The sequence below is a fragment of the Balaenoptera ricei genome, chromosome 19 (assembly GCF_028023285.1).
Source record: "Balaenoptera ricei isolate mBalRic1 chromosome 19, mBalRic1.hap2, whole genome shotgun sequence".
Classification (NCBI taxonomy): domain Eukaryota; kingdom Metazoa; phylum Chordata; class Mammalia; order Artiodactyla; family Balaenopteridae; genus Balaenoptera; species Balaenoptera ricei.
Window position 1 is genome coordinate 178,247 of NC_082657.1, and position 23,835 is coordinate 202,081.

At 52.2% G+C, this 23,835-nt stretch overlaps 2 protein-coding genes across 6 annotated transcripts; both read right to left on the bottom strand.

Moving 5' to 3' along the window:
* Window positions 1-2,384: 2,384 nt before the first annotated feature.
* On the bottom strand, window positions 2,385-10,050 carry ZNF584 (zinc finger protein 584). Of its 3 annotated transcripts, none has more exons than XM_059903857.1 (4): window positions 9,914-10,050; window positions 9,687-9,710; window positions 8,682-8,808; window positions 2,385-3,972 (listed from the first exon to the last, which is right to left on the bottom strand). In XM_059903857.1, the coding sequence occupies exons 1-4, from the start codon at window positions 9,974-9,976 to the stop codon at window positions 2,969-2,971; spliced, it is 1,218 nt and encodes a 405-aa protein (XP_059759840.1). In that variant the 5' UTR covers window positions 9,977-10,050; the 3' UTR covers window positions 2,385-2,968. The 3 variants fall into 3 exon arrangements, with proteins under 3 accessions (XP_059759840.1, XP_059759842.1, XP_059759841.1); XM_059903859.1 differs by having other exon boundaries at window positions 9,607-9,710; window positions 9,914-9,986; XM_059903858.1 differs by lacking the exon at window positions 9,687-9,710.
* A 3,550-nt stretch (window positions 10,051-13,600) lies between these two features.
* Window positions 13,601-23,769, bottom strand: RNF225 (ring finger protein 225). 3 transcript variants are annotated; one of them, XM_059903860.1, is made up of 2 exons: window positions 21,548-23,769; window positions 13,601-14,252 (listed from the first exon to the last, which is right to left on the bottom strand). In XM_059903860.1, exons 1-2 carry the CDS (start codon window positions 22,447-22,449, stop codon window positions 13,955-13,957), a joined length of 1,200 nt encoding a protein of 399 aa, XP_059759843.1. In that variant the 5' UTR covers window positions 22,450-23,769; the 3' UTR covers window positions 13,601-13,954. The 3 variants fall into 3 exon arrangements, with proteins under 3 accessions (XP_059759843.1, XP_059759844.1, XP_059759845.1); XM_059903861.1 differs by lacking the exon at window positions 13,601-14,252 and adding an exon at window positions 18,581-20,998; XM_059903862.1 differs by lacking the exon at window positions 13,601-14,252 and having other exon boundaries at window positions 20,906-23,769.
* Between the last annotated feature and the right edge of the window lie 66 nt (window positions 23,770-23,835).

The following is a 23,835-nucleotide window of genomic DNA, read 5'->3' on the forward strand; positions in this document are numbered from 1 at the left end:
GCCCTGCTCACAGTTGCCAGTTGTGTGGTTTCTTAAGGGATGTCTGTCTCCCCGTGTCTTAGTCCATTCCAACTGACAGAACAAAAATACCATAAACTGGGTGGCTAATAAATAATAGAAATTTCTCACAGTTCTGGAGGCTGGAAAATCCAAGATCACGGTGCCAGCAGATTTGGTGTCTGGTGAGGATCCTGGTTAATAGCTGTCTTCTGTGTCCTCACACAGTGGAAGGAGAGAGGGAGTTCTCAGGGGGGGGTCTCTTATGAGGGCACTAATCCCATTCATGAAGGTTCCTCCCCCATGACCTAATCATCTCCCAAAGGCCCGCACCTCCAAATACAAAACATTGAGGGTTAGGTTTTAACCTGTGTATTTTGGGGGGACACAACATTTGGTCTACATCACCTACTAGAATGTCAGTTTTCATGCAGGAGGGCCCCTATGGGTTTTGACCCTGCTGGGTGAGTTCAGTCTCCAGAGCACAGCAGCAGTTTACACAGCCTGGGGTAGGTGTGTAAGCACTCAGGGAGTGCAGGAAGGGGGACGTACTACTATTTCCCTGTGCTGTCCTACCTTCTCCCTCCCCAGAGTCAGCTCTGATGATGGGGCTGTGGTCTGGGCCCAGCACAGTCCTTCAGAGCAGCCAAACATTCCCTGGGGTCCTACTGTGTGCCAGGCTCTTGCCTGAGCTCTGTGGTAGATACATTTCATCTCCATCTGATGTGCAGTACAGAAATTTAACATGCAAACAGACTAAAGCAGCGTCATTGCAGGGTGGCTGGAGCTATGAAGGAAATGAAGCAGAGGTGACAAAGTGATAGCTGCTACTGCAGATTGGTTGGGAAGAGCTGAGGAGGTGACTCCAGGGGAAGGGTATTCCAGCCAGAGGGAACCGCAGTGCAGAGGCCCCAGGCAGGAATGAACAATGAGGAGACCCAGTGGCCCATGAAGAGGAGAAGAAGGCCAAGAGGTCAGGAAACAGATCATGCCGGCCCTTTTGGCTGGGGTGAGGAGTTTGGTTCAGTCTACCCTACCCCAACTTGTTTGTCATCTGAGCCCTACTCTGCTCAGCTGGACTCTAACTCTGCTCCCACACAGACCGCCACGCCAGGGGCAGACAAGTATTACACACAGGGAGAAGGGCCCGAGCAGGCCTGGGGGTGGGTGTATGCCTTATGGTGTTGGAGAGACATTGAGCAGACTGGCGAGAACTCCGTAGGGTCCCACCCCGCGTGGCCACCACCCCTCCTGCCATCGGGGTGGCTGAGAGGAATCACTGAAGCTAAAGGAAGCAGCAGTTTCCAACCCCAACCCACAGTACTGGCTGAGCACCATGGCCCAAAGCCCCTCAAGTCTGGGGTTGGTGGCTCTCTCCCCAAACATACCTCTCAGCTAACATTTCCTTCTTGACATGAAGCACGATTTCTAGACCAGGGACACAGCTACAACCACATAACAAGTTTCGCTGAACTGACATTTTATTTACCTTTTGAAAAAAGTTTCCAAAATTTTAAACAGAGATCTGGATCCATATGTTGATTCAACCACTTCATTCCCTGGAGCCCTGGGACAGCGGCAGCCAAAGCAGCCAAAGCCATGGTGTGCAGAGACATCAGGAACACTAGCTGGGTCACAAAAGCCACATCCTAGGACTACAGGATCTTCTTTCAGTCCCAGGGTGATGGCCATGAGGTGAATATGCCCGGAAAGGCTCTGAGAATCCAGGAAACCTGTAGGTTATTTGCTGACAGTGACCTTGGACACAGGGAAAAGGTTTGCAATTCCTGAGAAATTCTGCATGCCGCACCCTGTGAAACCACGGTTCCTGGAACATTTGTGGATGCCTCTTTAGAACCAGCTCAAACCCTCTTGTTTACCAGACTCCCCACTCCACATGACCTCACTCAGTGCTTCTGTGTCCACTTACTCTTTCCAACAGTCCCCTGTAGGACTTACGGCCAGTCTAGAACTTACCTCCACGTTCTCGATTTCAGAGGGCATGGCTTCTGAGCTGATTCTGGAAACAGCTTCTTCTGACCAATGCTGGAGATTGCAGAACATTCCCTGGGAACAAGGAACCCAGGTGCTTGTCCCTAGTCACACGGGGATCTTATGCCAACCACCCCATTCTTCAGGTGAGCTCTGGATCCTCAAGTAAACCTGACATCTAGGCTGAAGATTTATCCACAGAGCCCTTCAGTCTTTCCCTGGAGGTCTCAGGCACCAGTGCAAATTAGGCCAACCTTGACTGGAGCTGTCCTCTGCCATCCTGCTGTCCCCACTGAGGCAGACAAAAGTCAGGGACCCCCACAGAAACTGTTCCCTCTATCCATGAGCCCAATTTTGTTCTCAATCCTTCCACACACAGATCGCAAAGATTAAGGGTGGTTTAAACAAAAAGGCCTTTATTACCAGACATTCCAGAGCAGTGTGAGCCAGTTCCAGGGTTGGATAAATGCACGACAGGGACCAAATGTAGTGTCAACAGTGTCCATGAAAATGGTTAACCTTCCCTGGAAGCCCCCAGCAGACACTGCTCAGCTACTCTTGGCCAGAACTAGGTCATGTCCACACCTAAATCAGTTGGAGAGGGAGGGACTAAGACCCATTATGGGCTCCACCACTCATGATTCTCTCCTTTATCAAGTGGGGAACACAGAGGTCAGCTTCCCTGAGCACACACAGTGACTGATGCACACCAAGGGGACCTGCCAGGTGGTAGAAGTGGGATGGCTTCTGTCACAGAAACTGGCAGTGACTCAACACTGCCAACAGCCTGGGCAGGTGAGAGTGCAACACAGCTCCTGAACGCTTCCCACATACCTGGCGCCAGCCCAGTGTGGGTGCCGGGGTGTGACATGCTTAGCTTTCAAATGGCTACTCTCCTTAATCTCCTTTCTGGAGTGAGACCTTTCATGTTGAACAACGTGCCAGCCATGGCTAAAGGTTTTCCCACATCCCCGTCCTCCTATGGCCTTTCTCCAGTGTGGACTTTCTTGTGCTGAAGGAGGGTAGAACTATGTTTAAAGGCTTTCCCACATTCTGTACATTCATAAGCCCTCTCTTCAGTGTGGAACTGCTGGTGCCGATTCCGGTAGGACCTGGTAGTGAAGGTTTTCCCACACAGGCTGCACTCGTAGGGACGTTCTCCAGTGTGGACTTTCCAGTGCTGATACAGCCCAGAGCGGGTCACATAAGTTTTCCCACATTCACTGCACTCATAGGGCCTCTCTCCAGTGTGAACTCTCTGGTGAAGAATGAAGCTATGGTTGTATTTGAAGAATTTCCCACATTCCCTGCACTCATAGGGCCTTTCTCCAATGTGAACTTTCCGGTGCCGAATGAGGGTAGACAGAACGCTGAAGGACTTCCCACACTCGCTGCACTGGTAAGGCCTCTCTCCAGTGTGAATTCTCTGGTGCAGAACAAGTGCATCTTTGCGGTTGAAGGTTTTCCCGCACTCACTACACTTGAAAGGTTTTATGCCAGTATGAACCTTCTGGTGCTTCCTCAGTTTAGATGGGTAACTGAAGGCCTTCCCACACTCACTACACACATGGGATGTTTCTCCAGTGTGAGTTTTTCGGTGATGAACCAGGGTTGAGCTCTCCTTGGGGGCATTTCCACCTGCTGGGCACCTGAAGGGTCTCTCTTTGGCGTGAGTGATCAGATGGTCGAGGAGCGTGAAGGCCTTCAGGAAGGCTTGCCCGCAGTCGCTGCACTTGAAGGGCTTCTGTGTGGCATGGGCTCCCTGCTGTTGCTGGCGAGTGGAGCTGGGTGGGAAGGCCTTGCGCTCGGTGCTTCTGTGTGGTGTCACCTCTCTGTGGGTGGCCTGGGGCTGGAGGAAGCCTAAGGTGGCAGGGATGTCCTTCCCAGACACCCCACACAGAAAGGGGGTCTCTGACAGGCGGACTCTGCGGCTCTTCACCTGCTCGGGAGGGGCTTCCTCATCCCGCAGTCTACACAGAAAACCTGAGACAGAAGAGTCAGTCACTGAGAGCTGGCTTAGAGGGAAGAGGCACCTTCATCACCAGTGCATGTCGGACACACCCATAAAGGAGTCCACAGAATTGCCAGGAGGTTGCAAGGAAAGGTCTGGACGAGGAAGGGCTGGCCCAGTGGAACAGGGCTCTGCCAGAGCCCAGAATAGGGGAGACCTCAACAGGGACCAGGACACAAAGATGGGAGCAGTGCAGGGAAGGGATTCAGGGCCTCCAAGTCACTCCTGTGCAAAGGGTATCGGCAGGGCCTTAGCTGCTGGGGACAGCAAGCACTGTGAAGAGGCTGTGTCTACTCCAACGAAAACATGACTGTAACACAGCAGCTGGTGTTCAAGTATTACTGAGGGATATGTACGCATCTCAAATCACACACACAGGAGGTCACAGTGGACAGCTCTGCACTGGCACAGAGGAGAGGAAACGACAAGACACAGAGGCCAGAGAGGTGGGTCATCCAGAGCCATGGTAGAGATAGCAAGACCACACAGTGATTCCACAAGAGGGGAGAGGAAAGGTGGGAATAAGGTGTGGTCACTGGCCCCAGCACCAAAATGCCAGTGTACTCAGATACCCATCACTGAAACCAAGGCAACCCCTAGCCCCATTCACCAAGACCAGGACCCATCCTGGCCTCTGCTCTGCTGACCACAGTCATGTCCACCATGTTGGGCACCCAGGGCTCTTCCTCACCCTTCATTTGGGCCACCTCACCCTTCATAGGGACCTCAAAGGTGCAAAGCCTAGGAGGTAGAAAGGTAATAAGATGCCAGCCCAAATCAAGGCTGACCCATCCCTACACGTACCACAGGAATCTCACGTCACCATGGCAACCAGGAAGGAAACCAAGTATTAGAACATGAACCTCTTCTGTACATTTTAAAAAAAAAATTGTCAGAGAAGCAATTGTAATGTTCATTTTGTAAAATTTATTTTTTAAATTGAAATATAGTTGACTTACAATGTTGTATTAGTTTCTGGTGTACAGCAAAGTGATTCAGTTATATAAATATACATATATATTCTTTTCCATTATAGATTATTACAAGATACTGAATATAGTTCCCTGTGCTATACAGTAGATACTTGTTGGAACCTCTTCTGTACATTTAAAAATTTGTTAAGAAGGTAGATCTCATGGTTTATTTGCTTTACCACAATTTTTAAAAAAAGACCCTCCTGTGAAGCAAAACTGACGTAACTAAAGAAAGAAATAGACAAACAATAATATTTAGAGACTTCAATTTCTAACTTTCATATATGGATAGAACCACTAGGCAGAAAATGAAAAAGGATATAACACATGAATAACACTAAAATCAACTAGACCTCCAAGACATCTATAGAACATGCCACCTAACAACAGCAGAATACATATTCTCCTCCATTCTCACATGCACATGGAACATTCTCCAGAATAGACCATTTGCTAGGATATAAAACAAGACTCAGTAGACTTCAGACAATTGAAATCATAGAGAATGTTCTCTAACTACAAATGAATTAAAACAGAAATCAACAACAGAAAGAAATTTGGGAAACCCACAAATTTTTAAAAATTCATTCCCATTATGGTTTATTACAGGATATTGAATATAGTTCCCTGTGCTACACAATAGGACCTTGTTGTTTATCCATTCTATATGTAATAGTTTGCATCTGCTAGTCACAAACTCCCAATCCATCCCTCCCCTGCCCCCCCACCTTCCCTTGGCAACCACAAATCTATTCTCTATGTCAGTGAGTCTGGGAAACTCACAAATTTATGGAATTTAAATTAAGTACTCCTAAATAACCACAAGGAAAGTTACAAAACATTTTGAGATGAAAGAAAAAGAGAACACAACATACCAAAAGTTATTGGGAAAAGTATTGCTTAGAGGGAAAATTACAGAAACATCTCTGAGCTGTCTTATTCACAACACTTCTGACACCACATGCATGGGGGCTTTTCCATACCATTTCTCCAGCTCTCTGACACCAACTGGGTGTTCAAGGATTCAATTCAATTCTGACACCAACTACCTGGAATTAGCATCAGATCCCACAGGTTATGGACGCAGTCCCACAAGACTGCCCCCACTTCAGACATCAACGGAAAGTCCCAGGCCTCCTGTACTTTCTGACCAACTGACTATAAATCTGGGATTCTCACAATTATTGATTCTTCCTCAGGTTCAATAATTTGTTAGAACAGATCAGAGAACTCAGGAAAAGAGTTTACTTACTATTACCAATTTATTTTAAAGGATACAACTCAGGAACAGCCCAATGGAAGAGATGAAAAGGCCAAGGTATGCCAGGGGTGGGGATTGAGGACATAGGGGGTAAGAAGTGTCCATGCCCTTGATGGCACCATTCTCCCAGGATCTCGCTGTGTCCACTAACCCAGAAACTCTCCGAACTGGTCATTTAGGAGTTTTTATGGATGTTTTATCACATAGGCATGATTGATTAAATCATTGGCCATTGATGACTGGCCCAATCTCCAGCCCCTCTCCCTTCCCCAAAGGTCAGGGTAGGAAAGTGGAGAGGAGGGGTTGGGAGTAGCTGAAAATCCAACCTTACAATCATGCCTTGGTCTTTCTGGTGACCATCCCCCATCCTGAAACCATCTAGGGGTCCCCAGCCACCGTCAACCCATTAGCATACAAAAGACTCTCTTATCACTCCAGAGATTCCAAAGGTTTTAGGAGCTGCATGCCAAGGAACTGGGAACAAAGACAAAGTATATATTTCTTATGTCACAACACACATATTAAAAAAAAGATCTCTATATGTGTAACTGAATCACTTTGTTGTACCCCTGAAACATTGTAAATCAACCACACTTCAATTAAAAAATAAATTAAAAATTATTTAAAAAGAATCTTCAACCAATATCCTAACTGTATACTTCAAGGAACAACAACAACAAAAAAGCAACCCAAAACTAGAAGAAGGAAGGCAATAAAAAAGAGCAGAGATAAACCGACTGAAGAAGAAACAGAACAGCTGAATAGACTTTAAAAAAAAGACAAAACTTCCCTCACAGGAAAAAAAAAAAAAAAAAACTAGGCCGAGATGGCGTCACAGATTAATAATAACACAGGAATAAGAATTAACACCAGGGGACTTCCTGGTGGTCCAGTGGTTAAGAATCCACCTTCCAATGCAGGGGACTCAGGTTGGATCCCTCGTCGGGGAACTAAGATGTCACATGCAGGGCATCTAAGCCTGGGCGCCACAACTACAGAGCCCACATGCTGCAACTACTGAGCCCATGTGCCACAACTAGAGAGCAGCTCACGTGCCGCAAGGAAAGATCCCGTGTGCCACAACTAAGACCCGACGCACCCCAAAATAAATAAATAAATATATTTTTTTTAAAAAAGAATTAACACCAATATTTCACAAACTGTGCCATAAAAAGAAGAGAAGGGAACACTTCCCAACTCATCCACTGAAGCCAAAATTATCCTCATACTCAATCCAAATAAAGACATAACCAGAAAAGAAAACTACACCATTGATAACTCTTATGAATATAGAAAATCAATTACTGTAATATACCATGTTAACAGAATAAAGGACAAAAATCACATGGTCATTTCAATAGACATGGAAAAGCACTGCACGAAATCTAACGACTTTTCTCTGTAAATGCCCTCAACAAACAAGAGAAGGGAACTTCCTCCCCTGAAAAGGGCATATGCAACAAACCTACAGCTAACATCATACTTATTAGTGAAAGACTGAACGCTTTTCCCATAAGATCTGGAACAAGACAAGGATATCTACTCTTACAACTTATATTCAATAAAGTACTGAGGTTCTAGCCAAGTCAGTTAAGCAAAGGAAGAAGTAAAAATATCTCTACTCACAGATGACATGACATTATATATAGAGAAAATACCAAGGAATCCACCAAAAAGAATAACCATTAGAACTAATAAATGAGTTTAGCAAGGTTGCAGGATACAAGATCAGTATACAAAAATCAATTATATTTCTATACACTAGCAATGTACAATCTAAAATGAAATTAAGAAAGTAATTCCACTTAAAAGAGCATCAAAATGAATAAAATATTTAGAAATAAATTTAGCCTTGTACACTGAAAACACTTTAAAAAATTACAGAGCTAAATAAATAGAAAGACACCCATGTTCATGGATTGAAATACATTAAGGTGGCAATCCTGGGAATTCCCTGGCGGTCCAGTGGTTAGGACTCCACGCTTTCACTGCCGAGGGTGCGGGTTCAACCCCTGGTCGGGTAACTAAGATCCCACAAGCCACTCAGCGCGACAAAAAAAAAAAAAAAAAAAGACAGCAATCCTGCCCAAATTGATCTACTGATTTAAATTCATGGCTCACACCTGGCCCAGGGAGGCCCCTACAAAACTTCTTTTGGAGGAAGAAGGCAAAAACTAGAGCAGAGAGGGCCCACAGCTTCAGCAAAGTCACGCGGCCAGAAAGAGGAAGAGCTGGATAGGATTTGTTAGGCAAACTGTAGACATCTGAACCCCAAGCCCTACTCCAGGAGCCTGTAGGGCAACAGGTGTTGAGGCTGCCAACAGGGCTCCTCAGAGAGAGGCAGGGGAAGAGCACACAGCCTCTGTGGGCTTTAAGATACACAGAACTTCCCATGGATTAAAGGCAGAGGTGGTCAGTTTGCTGAGGGAAAGTGTGAGAGACTTACCCAGTGAGCCAATGAGTGCAAAGTTCTCCAGCATAACATCACGGTACAGGCTCCTCTGGGTCAAATTAAGGAGCCCCCACTCCTCTCGGGAGAAATACACAGCCACGTCCTCAAAGGTCACCGGGGCCTGTAATGATGAATTCAACTGAGCCTTAGGGTCAATAGTGGGCAGAAAGCCAACCAAAATATGAACAGAGAAACACATCCATGCCCTTGACCTGTGTCTCAGGGTCCTGCCACATCTCTCACTGACATCATCTTTCCCTTTGAGCCCGCACCCCAAACATACCCTCATACCTCCCTCCTCCTAACACCCCTATCTCAGAGGATTCCCAGGGCCCCCAGTACCATTGGTGCCTCTTTCTTCATGCTGCTACTAAATTCTGCATCCAGCCCACAACAACAGGCTGGTGACCAGAGAGATGCCATCTACGTACCCCGCCAAGCACTCAGGCTCCACCCTATTTCCTGCCAGCCAATTCCGTCCGTGTCCCAGAGATCACCTTTCATAAGGAAAAACCCCTATGTTCTCCTCTCTCTCTTAGGCCTGAGTACATCATCCAAGGGCCCTCCAGTCTGTCCTCCTGCATGCCAGACACATAACTGTACCGCAGCATGGTACAACTCCACACCCTCACCACAGCCTCGCCAGTCCACCCCACTGGCAACTCCCGCGTTCCACTGTGCACAGTGGTGTGTGTCTCCAGTGCGCTACCACAGAGAGCATCTTCAATCCCATCCTGCCTCGTCCACCCCACACCTCCAATGGCCCACAGCCAAGGACAACCCCCAGCTCTGCACAGAGGACCTCCTCACCCTTCAACCCTCAGCCGCCGGGATCCACACACGGAGCTCCGAGACCCCCGGCCCTCCTCTTCTCTATCTCTGCATAGATTGTCCCTTCACCTGTCATAGCCTTCCTCACCTGTCACGGGCTCATTCAGAGTCCGGACCCGCTGGGTGGGGATCCGGGTGGTGAGAGCCTGGGGCGCACCTCCCACTCACCTGCGCCTCCTCTGCCATTGGAACCTGTGGGCAGAGAGTTTCAGCGGACGCAGCTGAGATCCGCACCCGCCACCCCGCCTAGCGCGCTGGAGCCTCCGGCCGACCGAGGAAAATGTGCCCGAGGACTGGGAGCAACCTCGGGACGTTCTCAGGGTACGACAGCGAGTCTCAGGAAAAGGGAGTCATGCCCGGGGGTCACGGCGCATGCAAAGGCGCGGCGAGGGTACCTGCGCTTCTCTCAGCCGGGGTGGTCTCTGCGGTGCGAGCGCTGCCCTCAAAAGTGCTCGCATCGACCACCGGCGGCGGCAAAACGGGTACCACAGGGCAACGCCGGAAGTCCCGCTCCGCCCCGCCCCGCCCGTGCGCCTCCGTTAAGTCTGCGCCCGCGTCACCCGCGACCTCGTTCGGGGCGGGCGCGAACTACGTTTCCCATAAGTGACGTCGCAGACTGCGTCCGTGCCGACGTAGCCAATGACAGCCCAGGAGGGGGGCGTTTCCGGGAGAGCCTCGTGGGCGGGGCAGGGACTTCCAGTGTCGGCTTTAGTTCCTCTGGACCCGCGCCGGGGCGGAGAGAGTGGGTTGCTGCAGCGGGGCATGGCGTCCAGGAGGCTCCCCGGGCCCGCGGCCCGCGGAGCGGGCGAGGCGCGAGAGTCGGGGAGGTCCCACCACGCCCTGTACCCGCGGTGACCGAGCCGAGGTGACCCCGGCCGTAGAGAGGTGCAACTGAAATGCACTCATTTCAAGTGCAAAGTTTGAGGAGGTGTCGGGAAGATCAGTAGTTGGACGTGGGCAGAGGTGTGGATGTCCCAGAGCCTGTGCTGCACTGCTCAGTGCGTACCTGTCTCCAGCAGCTGGGACCTCAACAATCCCTTTTGCAGAACCTCATGAGAACGGACGCTGAAAACTCGCCCTATGCATGCATGGCTTACAGAAAGGCCTTCGAGGAGAAGCAACCCTTCTTTACCACTGAGGAATACATGATGGGGCAAAATCCCGTGTGTGTAAGGCGTGTGGAAAGGCCTTCAGTCATATCTCCCACCTCTGAAGTCTGCAGCAGCAAGTTCAACACCAGAGAGTTCTACTCGGGCAACCACTGCGGAAAGCCTTCAGTCAAAAATGCCCTACAGGACTTCCCTGGTGGCGCAGTGGTTAGGGATCCTCCTGCCAACGCAGGGCACACGGGTTCGAGCCCTGGTCCGGGAACATCCCACCTACCTCTGAGCAACGAAGCCCCTGTGCCACAACTACTGATCCTGCGCTCTAGAACCCAGGAGCCACAAGTAACGCAGCCAAATAAATAAATAAATAAATTTATATATTAAAAAAAAAAATGCCCTGCATACCTTTTCTTGTAGGAGCTCATAAAGCTGTCACCTTGTGAGTGCAGCCAATGTACGAAACTATAATTTTGTATTTTCTAGAATTCATATGTGGGGGTCTTACAGGTTATCATTTTTTTTCGTGGCTTCTTTCACTTACCTTCATGCTTTTAAGATTTTTTCCCCATAGTGTTGCGCATAGATCATTAATTTTTTGCTTCTGATGGGCTTAACGGATTTCATTTTATGGATGCACCACACTGTGTTTATCCACCCTGGTAATGGGATATTGGAGTTGTTTCTACTTTTTATTTATTTTGAATAAAGTGGCTATGAATATTTGCATAAGCCTGTGAACATAGTTTTCATTTCACTTGAGTAAATACCTAGGAGTGGGATGAAATCAGCATGGATACAATTAGTTTCTTAAATCCATAAGCTTTTTTACTCATTCCACCTATAATTATTTAGAAATTTGGATTGCTTAATGTTTTAAAATGCTAATTGTTTGACAAATCCATGTTAGTAAATTGGGCATGAAATAAGAAAAGTAACATCTTCCTCTGCACACACAACAGTCCTGTATCCCCAGGTTCAAACCCCAACCCAAGCATAATTTCACTGGGGACAGGAGGAGTCACCTGGGGCAGGCAGTTGGACCTCTGTGAACTCTGGTGTCCTCACCTATGATACAGAGATAGTAGCAAGTACTGCACATTTTGAGTTCTGCTTGATGTCCTTTACCCATATCAACTTGAGCCTCTCAAACACCAAGAAATCATGTGCCATTATCAGCCCCATTTTTATTTTTTATTTATTTATTTATTTTTGGCCACGCTATGCACGGCTTGCGGGATCTTAGTTCCCAGCCAGGGATCAAACCCGTGCTCCCTGCAATGGAAGCGCAGAGGCCTAACCACTGGACCGCCAGGGAATTCCCTATTGGCCCCATTTTTTAATTAAGGAAGCTGAAGCACAAAAAGCTTACATTATTTGTCCAAGAGCATGGAGCTTATTATTAGCTGGGGTGGGATGTGAACCCACGTAGTTTAGCTCTGGAGTCTATGTCCTTAGCTTCTTCACAACCTCTAGGACTTATCTGTGGAGGTGTTATGAGCTTCAAATAAAAGGTATGACAGGCAAACCATAGTGCTTGGAATTCAGTGAACTCTCAATAAGTGTTATTACTTCATTACCACCATGGTTATTAACACATTATTATTACTGGAAGATGGGTGCTGGTGAAATTTTGCACTGAACTAGAATCCTCTCCCACATGCCCCACATATGTATGGTTCCTACCCAAGGATTATTTCTTAATGCCCAGCTAAGTGTAAGTCTTTTAAGACTGAACCACACGTTTAAAAAAAAGGCACTAAAAGCACACTGAATCAAGATGAACGGGAAACCATCCTAATAAACACATTTTAGATTATAAAAAAGACTGGGCTACATGTGTCACAGGGGTGGTCTTCTGGGTGGAAGGACCTCCCTTGAGGACTTGTGACACTCTTACAGAAACACCCTGCTTGAAAGGTGCCTCCTCATCCCGCACTCCAAGTCAACAACTGGAAAGCCAAGAAATGCTGGCAAAAGTGCATCTTGACTTTGATAGGAGAGGACAGCCCCATCACACATGTGTCTGACACCCAGAATATGTCCGTTGAGGAGGCTTGAGTCAGGGCTACTGTGCAAGATCACAGAGTGGAGGATTCCTCATGAAGGGCACGGAGACAGGGATGAGGTACAGAAGATGGAGAGTCCGCTTGAAGGTAGACTCTCAAACACACTCCTCTGTAAATAGGTTTCATCTGTGAACATTGTGTAGAAGGATGTGTTCAGGCCCAGGAAAATCCAACTGTAACTGAGCAGCTGGTGTTCAAGTGCTATTCAAGCATATGTGCACACCTCATGACACACTAAGTGCAGGCCGACTTGGAGAGCACTGCAGAAGGAGCGGTGAAGAGTGAAGGAGCATGGCAGAGAGGAGCAGATAAGAGGCAGAGGACAGAGAACAGAGAGGTGGGAAACAGGCAGGGGAGGAAGTCAGACTAGAAATGGCAATCCTGGGAGTTCCCTGGTGGTCCAGTGGTTATGACTCTGCGCTTCCAATGCCGGGGGCCTGGGTTCGATCCCTGGTCAGGGAACTAAGATCCTGCAAGCCGTGTGGCGTGGCCAAAAAAAACAAAAAAAGAAAAAAGAAATGGCAAGAGGGTGGAATGTCCAGAAAGGGAAGGAACAATAGGCGTATTCATTTCCTAGGCTGCCATAACAAAGGACCAGGAACTGGGTGAGTTAAAACAACAGACAGGTCTTCCCTGGTGGCTCAGTGGTTAAGAATCCGCCTGCCAATGCAGGTGACACGAGTTCGAGCCCTGGTCCGGGAAGATCCCACATGCCACGGAGCAGCTAAGCCCGTGCGCCACAACTACTGAGCCTGTGCTCTAGAGCCCGAGAGCCACAACTACTGAGCCCGTGTGCCACAACTACTGAAGCCCACCCGCGCACCACAACGAAGATTAGCCCCCGCTCGCCGCAACTAGAGAAAGCCCACGTGCAGCCACGAAGACCCAACGCAGCCAATAAATAAATAAATAAACAAAACCAAAAAACCCAGACGTTTATTGTCTGACAGTTGTGGGGGCTAGAAGTCCAGAATCAAGGTGTCAGCAGGATCACGTGCCTTCCGTCGTGTCCAGAGGAGAATCTGTTCCTTGCCCCTTCCACCTCCTGGTGGCTGCCAGCCTTGCTTGGCTTGTGGCCACATTACTCCAATCTCTGCCTCCGTCGTCACATCTCTTTCTCTGTCTCCTCTCTCTCCCTCTCGAAGGGTACTTGTGATTGCACTGAGGGCCTACCCAAAGAATCCAGGATAATCTCCCCATTTTAAGATCCTCGATCACATCTGCAGTTTCTTCAGCCATATAAGGTAAGTAACATTCACACATTCTAGGGATGAGAACATGGATATCTTTGGGGGCCATTATTCTTCCCACTACAGAGCCCTTCACTCTGCTTGGGGGGGAGTCCAGAACTGCTGGGAGCATCAAGCTCTGGACTGGCCTCTGGGCAAGGGAGGGGCCACCTGTGTTGATGAGCCAAGTCTGTATCCCATGGAGGTTGGGAGGACCACCCAGAGCGGGCTGGATCAGAAGAGCCATACTCCAGCCTGGTGCAGACGTGAATGATGCTTCTCAGACCACATGCACACAACCAGTCAGGAAAGGACACTCGCTTCTGGGGATACCTGGAAATCAAAGTCGAGAGTCGTGAGTAGTTTAAGCCAGGGCTCAGCAGACTACAGCCTGTGGGCCAAATACAGGCCATTTTCTGTTTTTGTCTCGTCCCCAAAATGAGAACAGTTCTTACTTTTTTTAGTGATTGAAAAAAAAATCAAAAGAATACTATTTCATGACATGAAAATTACATGAAATTCATATTTCCATGTCCATAAATAGAGTTTTATTGGAACACAGCCACGGCCATGCATTTACATATTGTTTATGGTACTTTGACTCTATGGTGGCAGAGTTGAGCAGTGACCAGAAACTTCACATCCTGCAAAGGTGAAAATATTTACTATCTGGCTCTTTACAGAAAAAGTTTGCTGACCCCTGATTAGGAAGTCATAGAGCTGAAGAATTTAACCAGAGGAGCGGCATGTAAAACAAAGGTGGCTGGAAGGAATTTGCTGGAGGAGAGGATGGGGATGGCCACACTCAGCAGTTGCAGTGCGACTGACTCCAGCGCTGCCTGCAGGTGAAGATCGAAGATCGCGAGGGCGCCCTCCCATCACAAGTCAGCAGCTGGAAGGAGGCGGCCATGCCAAGCCCTGCAAGACGGCTAGGAGCTACCTCAGAGCCCTCAGTTCCGAAGACTGACTAAGACTGACTGACAATGTGTCAGCCCTCGGTTCCGAAGACTGACACATTGAACTCAGAAAATCTTTCAAACTCTTAGTTACAGTTTATTACAATGAAAAGGTTCAAATTAAAATTGGCAAAGGAAAGAGGCATACAGGGCAGGTTCTAGGAGAGACCAGGCACAAGCTTCCAGGTGTCCCCTCCCAGTGCAGTGCCGGATTCTCCCAGCAACAATATATGACAATAGAAAAGGCTGAGGCAGAAACTAATACAGGCAGAAAGATCAATGTCTTCTTCAAGACTGTAGCCTAATTCTTTTTTTTTTCTTTAATATATTTATTGGAGTATAATTGCTTTACAATGGTGTTAGTTTCTGCTTTATAGCAAAGTGAATCAGCTATTCGTATACATATATCCCCGTAGACCCTCCCTCTTGCGTCTCCCTCCCACCCTCCTTATCCCACCCCTCTAGGTGGTCACAAAGCACCGAGCTGATCTCCCTGCGCTACATGGCCGCTTCCCACTAGCTATCCAGTTTACATTTGGTAATGTATATATGTCCATGCCACTCTCTCACTTTGTTCCAGCTTCCCCTTCCCACCCCCCCAACCGTGTCCTCTACGTCTGTGTCTCTATTCCTGCCCCCCCCCTTTTTAAAAATATTTATTTATTTTGGCTGCTCCAGGTCTCATCTGCGGCATGTATGTGGGATCTAGTTCCCTGACCAGGGATTGAACCCGGGCCTCCTGCATTGGGAGCGTGGAGTCTTACCCACTGGATCACCTGGGAGGTCCCAACTGTAGCCTACTTCTTAGCACAAAATACGATGAGGCTTTAAACCCCCTGGAAAACAGGCAGAATCTCTCAAGAATAAGCTGCCTCCTTATCTTGGGGATACCTCAAGTATGAGAACATGAAGCTCATAAAGTACCTAGACTGGCTTCCTAAATAATACCTTAAGAAAGAAAGAGAGAGAGGGCTTCCCTGGTGGTGCAGTGGTTGAGAGTCCGCCTGCCAATGCAGGGGACACGGGTTCGAGCCCTGGTCCGGGAAGATCCCACATGCCGCGGAGCAACGAAGCCCGTGTGCCACAACTACTGAGCCTGCGCGTCTGGAGCCTATGCTCCGCAACAAGAGAGGCCGCGATAGTGAGAGGCCCGCGCACCGCGATGAAGAGTGGCCCCCGCTTGCCACAACTAGAGAAAGCCCTTGCACAGAAACGAAGACCCAACACAGCCAAAAATAAATAAATAAATAAATAAATAACAAAAAGAAAAAAGAAAGAAAGAGAAACAAAAGAACCCACGTATCACTAAGTGCTCTTTACCAACATCAACCCTCCCACACTCCTGTCCGTCTTGGCCAGCCCTCCTCCAATGGCCCTCTGCTCCTCACGGTGGCACCAGTAAGCCTGTCCCTGCATCAGGGCCTTTGCTCTTGCCATTTTCTCAGCCTTGCAGGCTGTTCCCTGGCCTCTGCTTGCCTTGTTTGGGCATCTGTGCTCCTACTCCCTGACCCCACCATCGAGGTTGGGCCCCCGACAGTCTTTGTCACATCATTTTGCTTTGTCTTCCACAGAACACTTAGCTTTGACCTAAAGAATACTATGAATGGTTTGTCTGGCTGTGGACTGTCCAGCTCTGCCCTGGAACGTGACTTCTAAGGAAGAGAGAAATAAGAACATCTGTGACCTTCTTGTTCACTGCTACAACCTCAGCAGCCAGCCCAGAGCCTGGCAAATATCACAGGTGCCCCTTGAGATAAGGAAAGAACTGTGAGATGAAATTTCAGCATGCGACAGAGATTGAGTAGGTCCATGGCTCACTGGGACAAATGCTTGGCCTGAAGCAAGGCTGGCCAGAGGACAAGCCCCCAGGGCCCATCTGCTCCTGTTGTGTCTGGCCTCCTGTGGCTCCTCAAAATCCAGCAGAGACCCTCAGCCCTGTCACAGCCCACCAGTACCTGAGAGCAGGGAGCACGGCCTGAGTGAAGCCAGGAGAGCCCAAGGCCAAGAGTACACCCCACCACTCTCCAAGTGGAGAGTGAGTTTCAGAAGGGCTAAGAACAAGGCCATAATAGGAGTAGGATTTACACCCATATCTCTCTGGCTCCAGAGTCCACACCCATGGCTGAGCTGGCCCCACCGGTTGGGAAGAACAATCCACACACTGTTGTTTTTAAGAGTGGATTTCTACAAACTGTATGATTCTATTGGTACGAAATGTCCAGAATAGGCAAATCCATAGAGACAAAAAGTAGACTAATGGTTGCCAGGGGTTGAGGAAAAGGAGAAATGGGACATGACTCGAAAGGGTATGGGGCTTCTTTTTGTAAATGTTCTGAAATTAGATAGTGGTGATGGTTGCATAAACTGTGTGATCATACTAACAACCCGATGAATTGTACACTCTAAATGGGCAAATTGTATGGTGTGTGAATTACATTTCAAGAAAGCTATTATTAAAAATAAAAACGAGTAGATTTCTGGAAGATTCCTGGGAGACGTCCCATACCCAATGTGGAGTTTTCCACGGCCATTAGAATGGAAACATCCATGCCCCAGAAAGAGGGACGCAGGTCATAGGTCTCTCCTGGCCCCTCTGGCCCCAAGCCTCTGCAGAGACTGACAGGGCAGAGGAAGCCGCAGCTTAGGAGGACAGGCCCAGCTCTGCCCCGCCGAGGTGTGTGCCCCTAGGGGAGACGTTCCCCATTCGAGCCTGTTTCCCCCTTGGGACGGAGGATCCCAGCACTTCCCAGGTCGGCCTTCGCTTCAGCTTCGGGCCCCTGATTGGTCGGACACACACACACACACACACACACACACACGCACCCCTCCCCCAATTCCTCCCACTAGACTGCGGCCTGAACGCGATGCGCGCGACAGGCCGAAGGCGGACAAAATCGCCATAGCAACGACAGTCTCAAGCTTTTGATTGGCTATCAGTGCTGGCGCGCCTTCTCTGCCCCTCCCACCAGGCTCCGGGAGGGGCAAGATGCGCGCGCAGCTCTACAGAGCGGCGGGGCGAAGGCGGGCCAGGTTGCTATGGCAATTAAGGTCACGACCCCAGCCCGGAATGCGGCCTCCGATTGGTCCGCGTAGCTGACAACCTCCTAGCTTTCCCCGCCTCGAACACCGCTTAGGTTTGTGAGCGGGAAAGACTCAGAGGATGAGAGGAGGAGAGGGGCCCGGGGAGGAAGGAAAAGCGAGGCTGCCCTGCCAGGGTGTGGAGTTGAGGGGAGGTGTTTTGCAGAAAGCTCTCTAGTCCCTGTTCGAATCCACGCCCTGCCCCGCCCAGCCTCAGTTTCCCCATCTGTAAGCTGGACACTTCCGCTCTCAGGGTCCAGCGAGGGCCCCCCGTGGGCCTTGTTCCCTTGGCCTGAACACAAAAGGCCCCAATGACAGGAGACGAGTGTGGTGTGGGCAGAGGCTTCCGTGACCCTCGTGAGGAGAGAGGCTGGCTGGATCCCGGTAGAGTGGAGCACTTGGCGCCCCTCGGGGGCAAATGCAGGAGACCTGGCGGAGGGCCTGCAAAAGGTTTGGGGAGTTGAGGGCCCCACGAGCGTGGAGGGGGAGGCAGTGTTGCCAAGATGATGGCTCCTCTCCTCAGCCCTCTGGACATCATCTGCCATGCGAACTCCCTCGTTCGCAAGGTGCCCCGAGTCCCCCCTTGGTACACAGCAGGCGCTCAATAAATACTTGTGGATGAACGAATTCTTCCTGCAAATAGTTTATTGTCTCCCGTTTTACAGAAGCGAGAACCAAAGTCTGGCCAGTAAAGGCGTCCCTGGGCACCCATGCCAGGCACTGAAGCTAACTCCCACACTTTGGGTGTTCACAGGCATTGGGACCAGTGGAAGGAGGAGCAAGTCTGGGGCAGATTCGTGGGGGGGTGCGTCCGGCAGGGATGGAGTGGGCAGAGGGAGGGCCGGGAGAGCACAGCTCCAGGTGGCCACAGAGGCTGGTAGGCAAGTGTCGGGAGGAGTCCCCTGTGATCCTGGCCCCGGGGTGGTTTCAGGCAGCCCCTTTGTTCGTGGGCAGGCAGTGGGCGGGCAGACATCGAGGTAGGCTACATTTTACAGGAAGAGTGACTGAGGTCTCAGGCTCCCAGCTGGGAGGGTGGAGAAGCAACCCTTCCCCACAGTCCCGAGGAGGAAGCACGTTAGGACAGGGAGGAGCCAGCCCTGCCCACTGCCCTCAGCCACCAGCTCCCTGCTTAGGGCCCCCTGCCTCAATGCCAGCTGGTGTTACCCCTTAGCCCCGAGGCCTCTTCCTCCAGGCAGCCTTCCTTGAACACCCTCAGGCAGAAAGTATCATCTTTCTCTTCTGTGCACCACCAGCCAAGGGCCCCTTCTGACCCCCCTGGCTGGGCCCATCCCTGCCAGTTCTACTCCCTCACCGTAATTCCCCCAGCCTGGGGTGGAGGAGGGAAGGGATGAGGAGGGGCATATTGGAGACCCTCTGGTAAGCCTAGTCACGGCCCCCAAAGGTATCCAGATCCTAATCCCTGGAATATGTGAATCTGTTACCTCACATGGCAAAATGGACTTTGCAGATGTGATTAAATTAAGGATATTGAGTTGGAGAGGTTATCCTGGATTATCTGGGTGGGCTCAGTGCAATCCCAGTGTCCTTATAAGTGAAAGAGGGAGGCAGGAGAGTCAGGAAGAGATTGAAAGAGGCTACACTGTTGCCTCTCAAGACAGAGGAGGAAGCCAAGGAATGCAGATAGAAAAGCTAGAAAAGCTAAGGAAATCCTCTCTCAGAGCAGCCAGAAGGAACTCGCCCTGCGGACACCTCCACTTTAGCCTGGTGAAACTGATTTCAACACCCTTGGCCCGCAGAACTGTAAGATAACTAACACGTGCCGTTCTAAGGACCTGATTTGGTGGTAATTTGTTGCAGCAGCCGGGGAAAACCAATACAGACCACCAGTCAATCCTGCTCCTGCCTGACCAGGTCTCCTCCCTGTCAGGCTGGGCTGTGCCTGCCCAGTGACCCAGCACACTGGTCCTGGCCCCTGTACCTGTCATGGGCCCCAAGTGGGACAAGAACTGGTCCAGGAAGACACTCCCTAGGACACCCTGACGTTCCTCCTCCTGCTTCCCACCTGGAAGCAGCGGCTCCCATCAGAAGGAGCTCCGCTGACATGCCTAGGTCAAGGTGGCTGGGAGCCGGGTGAACCTAGGATGCCCGCAGACATTCCTGGGTTGCTTCTTGGTTACCGGCAATGCTGTCACTCCCTACAAAATTACTTGGCACCCACTGTATGCCAGGTGCTGAGGACACACATGTAAACAAATCAAACAGGAGCCTCTAGCCCCAAAGAAGTCACATTTCTGTCTGGAAAATGCTGGATGCCCACCTGCCACACACAGCATCCCAACCTGGGGTGAAGTGAGGCAGACTCGGGGCTCCAGGGCCTGGGGGGAGACAGAAAGTCCATGTTCAGTTTGTGCAGAAGGTGGCTGCTATCTACCCCACTGTGACTAACCCAGGAAGGCTTCTGAGAGGAGGACCACTCTCCCTGCTGAGGGAGGGCTGAGGCTTCATTCACCCTGGCGTACAGCAGGGTTGCCACAAAATGCTGATGGAGCCCTGGAGGAGATGAAGTAACCGACGCTGAGTATTTAACGAGTGGAGGTGGGGGTGATGAGGGCTCTAGTGGCTAAGGAGAGGGGCCAGGGATGTCCAGGAGCGACCCCTCACCCAAAATCACATGACACTGGCTGACCCAGAGGGCAACCTTGGCCTCTTTGAGCCTCAGTGACCACAGCTGCCCCTCAGCATATTAGGCGAATCCCAGAGGCCACTAGCCATAGGGGAAGTCGAGGCCCCATTGCAAGTTGATACTCAGGACCCAAGTGGGAGCCAGTCTTTGAGGCTCAGGCCCTGTCTGTCTCTCCCCAGTCCTGGCCAGGCCACACCTCCCCCTTCAAGCCCAAGCCCCAGCCAGGTGTGTAAGGCAGCAAATGCAGGACCAGCATGGAGATGGCTGGATCCCACCCTGGCTCAGCCTGCAGGCAGCAACTCCACAGCCTGGGGAGGAGTGGGGTGGTTGGTCCTGCAGTGGGCCACTCACAGGTGTGGCCAGGGAATAGTCTGCCATCCAAAGATGGGGGCCTCCAGCACCTGCAGAAAGCCCAAAGGATGAGTAAATCAGAGACTTAAGCTCTGGTGCCAGCCAAGGATAAGCGTTCTCCTGGAGCTCTGATGATTGGGGTGTACTCAGCAGGACCCTTACGAGGATCAGGGATGGGGTACCCCTAGCAGGGCCACTGCACGATGTTGGTCAGGGGGACTCTGCGGCTGGGCTCCCACAAGAGCTGAGGATCGAGGGTACCCCCAGCTGGTTTATGAGTGCCTACCAGCAGGACCTTTACAGACATGGGGGTCCCACAGCTGGATGCCCACAGGGATTGGTGTCACGGGTGCTCCTTGAGAGGGTCCCTGCTCCGTGCTAATGATGCCAGGAATGATCCCTCCAGGCCTCTCTAGAGAAATGCGTGCTTGCCATGCGCCCTCTAAGGCCTCCACGGGAATCATGGCGAGCGTCAGGATGACACCGGGGTCCCCAGGCCTGAGGCAGGGCCTGCGGCGCAGACGCGTTTACTGTGCCCCCACCGCCTCCTCCCGCCGCGTGCCCGCGGGGCCCAGCCAGGGCCAGCCTCCGCCCCCCACCTGCGGTCCAAGGACCCGTCCGGCGTCTCTGTCTCTTCGGGAACACCCTCGGGCTCCAGCGCGTCCTCCGCAGCCCCCGGCGGGGCGGCGTCCAGGTCAGGGCCCACGGGGCGCGGCCTCCAGCCGGAGGTCCAGGGTGCCGCCGGCGTGGGCCGAGGCGGGAACCAGGAGAAGCCGGGCGCCGGGGCGAGCGCCACGAGCTGGGGCCGCGCGGGGCTGGAGGTGGTGGCGCGCGGGATGAGGAAGAAGATGTAGAGGCCCGTGACCACGAGGCCCGCGGCCACCAGCGCGGCCACGGCGACGGCCGCGTGGAAGACCCAGGCCGAGCGGGCCAGCGTCAGGCGGCGCGACAGCGGGCGGCCGAGGCGCAGCGGCGGCGGCGGCGGCGGCGGGGGGCGGGCCTTGCGCGGTCCGGGCGCGGGCGGCGGCTGCCGCAGGTAGAGCAGGCCGCGCCGGCGGTCGAAGCGCACGGAGCCCTGGCGCGGCGGCGGGGCGCGTGCGGAGCCGGGCAGCAGGCTGAGCTGCGTGGGCAGCGCGGGCAGCTCGCGGCGTGGGGCCAGGCGCGTGGGCGCGCGGCACACGGGACAGGCCACCGCGTCGCCGCCGCCCGCCGTGGCCAAAGACAGACGAGCCAGGCACTCGAGGCAGAAGACGTGGCTGCAGTCCAGGCACTTGGGCAGCTTGAATACGCTGTCAAAGGGCGACACGCAGATGAGGCATTCCACGGGGGACGCGGGCGGCAGGATGGGTCCCCGGCTGCCGTCCCCTTCCTCCTCATCACCCTCGTCTTCGTCCTCCCCCCTGCCGGGGGACCGGGGTGTGGACGGCGAGCCCGGGATGCTGGGCTCCGAGCCCAGGGGGACCCGGGGGCGGCGGAGCCAGGGCGGCCGAGAGCAGGGCATCTGGACCCGGCCTGCGGGGAAAGGCGGTCAGGCAGCGAAGGGGCCGGGGGGAGACGGCAGAGGGGGTCTGGGGAGGGTCAGGGGCTGGGCTCTGGAAGGATCACCCCACACAGGGCAGCGGCGTCCAGAGAAAGGGGAGCAGAGGCCAGTAGGCAAGGAGACTGGGAATCGGGACCGAGAAGGGGAGCGTGCAGGTAGAGGATCTGGACACACAGGCACACAGGCAGGTGAGACCCAGAGGGGTTCTGAAGAGCATCAGGGACAGACAGGGAGCACCGCAGATTCTGAGCTACACTTGGGGGACGCCCCAGCCAAGAGCCAGGTGGACCTGAGTGACCCCAGGAAGGACCCCAGACAGGCATGGAGAGGAGACACAGGGACTCCCAGGAGAGCTGGGCAGAGACAGACCCTGGGGAGACCACAGAAGACAGACAGGAAAGGCAGATGAAGGAGAGGACGGAAGCTTCAGGATAGGTGGCCAGCAGCCCAAGAGTCGACTTCCGCAGTGACAGACCCCAGCGGGCCAGCAGGCTCTTCCCACCCGCTGGTGCTTCCTCCCTCTGGCTGGCGCTTCCTTGCCTGTTCTGACCCCAACCCTAGCCCTACCTGCAGCTGGATGCGAAGTGCTCCTCCCCATGGGAGGGTGCCTGTGGTGGGGCCACTCCCTCCGGATGCCAGGTTCCCACCAGACCTGTCACACTGCCCTCCCCGCCCCCAGGACAGGGAACACCAAGCCTGACCTTGGCCGGATGTCCGGGGTGCCAGGAAGGAGGCACAGGCTGACAGGGCAGTGACGGTCCAGGCTCATCAGGAGAGGGGGTCCCCACCACCACTCCCAGCCTTCAACACCTCATGAATCCTCCACCTAGAGCCACTGGTGGGGTGAGTGCAACCTGGGGTGTCAGTGGCTCTGGGTGGGGGCAGCGTGTCCAGGAAGAAGAGTGGGACTTCTGGAGTCCTGGGGGTTGAAGGCAGGCTGACCCCACAGTGGACTGGACCGGACCAGCCCTGTCCAGCCAACGACAAGGGGCTAGAAACTGTCTTGGTCCAGAGCCCAGGCCTTGGCTTCCTCCCCCTGGGGCTGCTTCCTGGCAACACACCTCTCAAGGTGGTGGGCTGCAGCCACCACGCCCCTCCCCAGACCAGTGACATCTCTGCCAGGACAACCCCACCCCCCTCATTTCCAACACCTGCTGGCACAGTCCAGGCAGCCAGGCCTGCAGCCCGAGGTGCCATGGTTCTGAGTCAGTGGCGCTTCCTGAGCCAAGCACTCCCCTGGTGAGTCCAGGTCCCGAGAGACCAGAAGACACACCAGGGACATGGGCAGCTCCCCCAAAACACCAGTCATCCTGCCCCTCAGCCCCTGCTCCCAGATACCCTTCCCCA

What these genes read in the sequence shown, in the direction of transcription:
- ZNF584 (XM_059903857.1), bottom strand. Translation starts at nt 9,976, where the DNA reads ATGCGAGCACTTTTGAGGGCAGCGCTCGCACCGCAGAGACCACCCCGG. An exon ending in CCCGGCTGAGAGAAGCGCAG is followed by an intron (nt 9,711 to 9,913) that starts GTACCCTCGCCG and finishes CTCTGCCCACAG; the next exon opens with GTTCCAATGGCAGAGGAGGC. An exon ending in CAATGGCAGAGGAGGCGCAG is followed by an intron (nt 8,809 to 9,686) that starts GTGAGTGGGAGG and finishes TCATCATTACAG; the next exon opens with GCCCCGGTGACCTTTGAGGA.
- RNF225 (XM_059903860.1), bottom strand. Translation starts at nt 22,449, where the DNA reads ATGCCCTGCTCTCGGCCGCCCTGGCTCCGCCGCCCCCGGGTCCCCCTG. An exon ending in GACGGGTCCTTGGACCGCAG is followed by an intron (nt 14,253 to 21,547) that starts GTGGGGGGCGGA and finishes TTTGATTTCCAG; the next exon opens with GTATCCCCAGAAGCGAGTGT.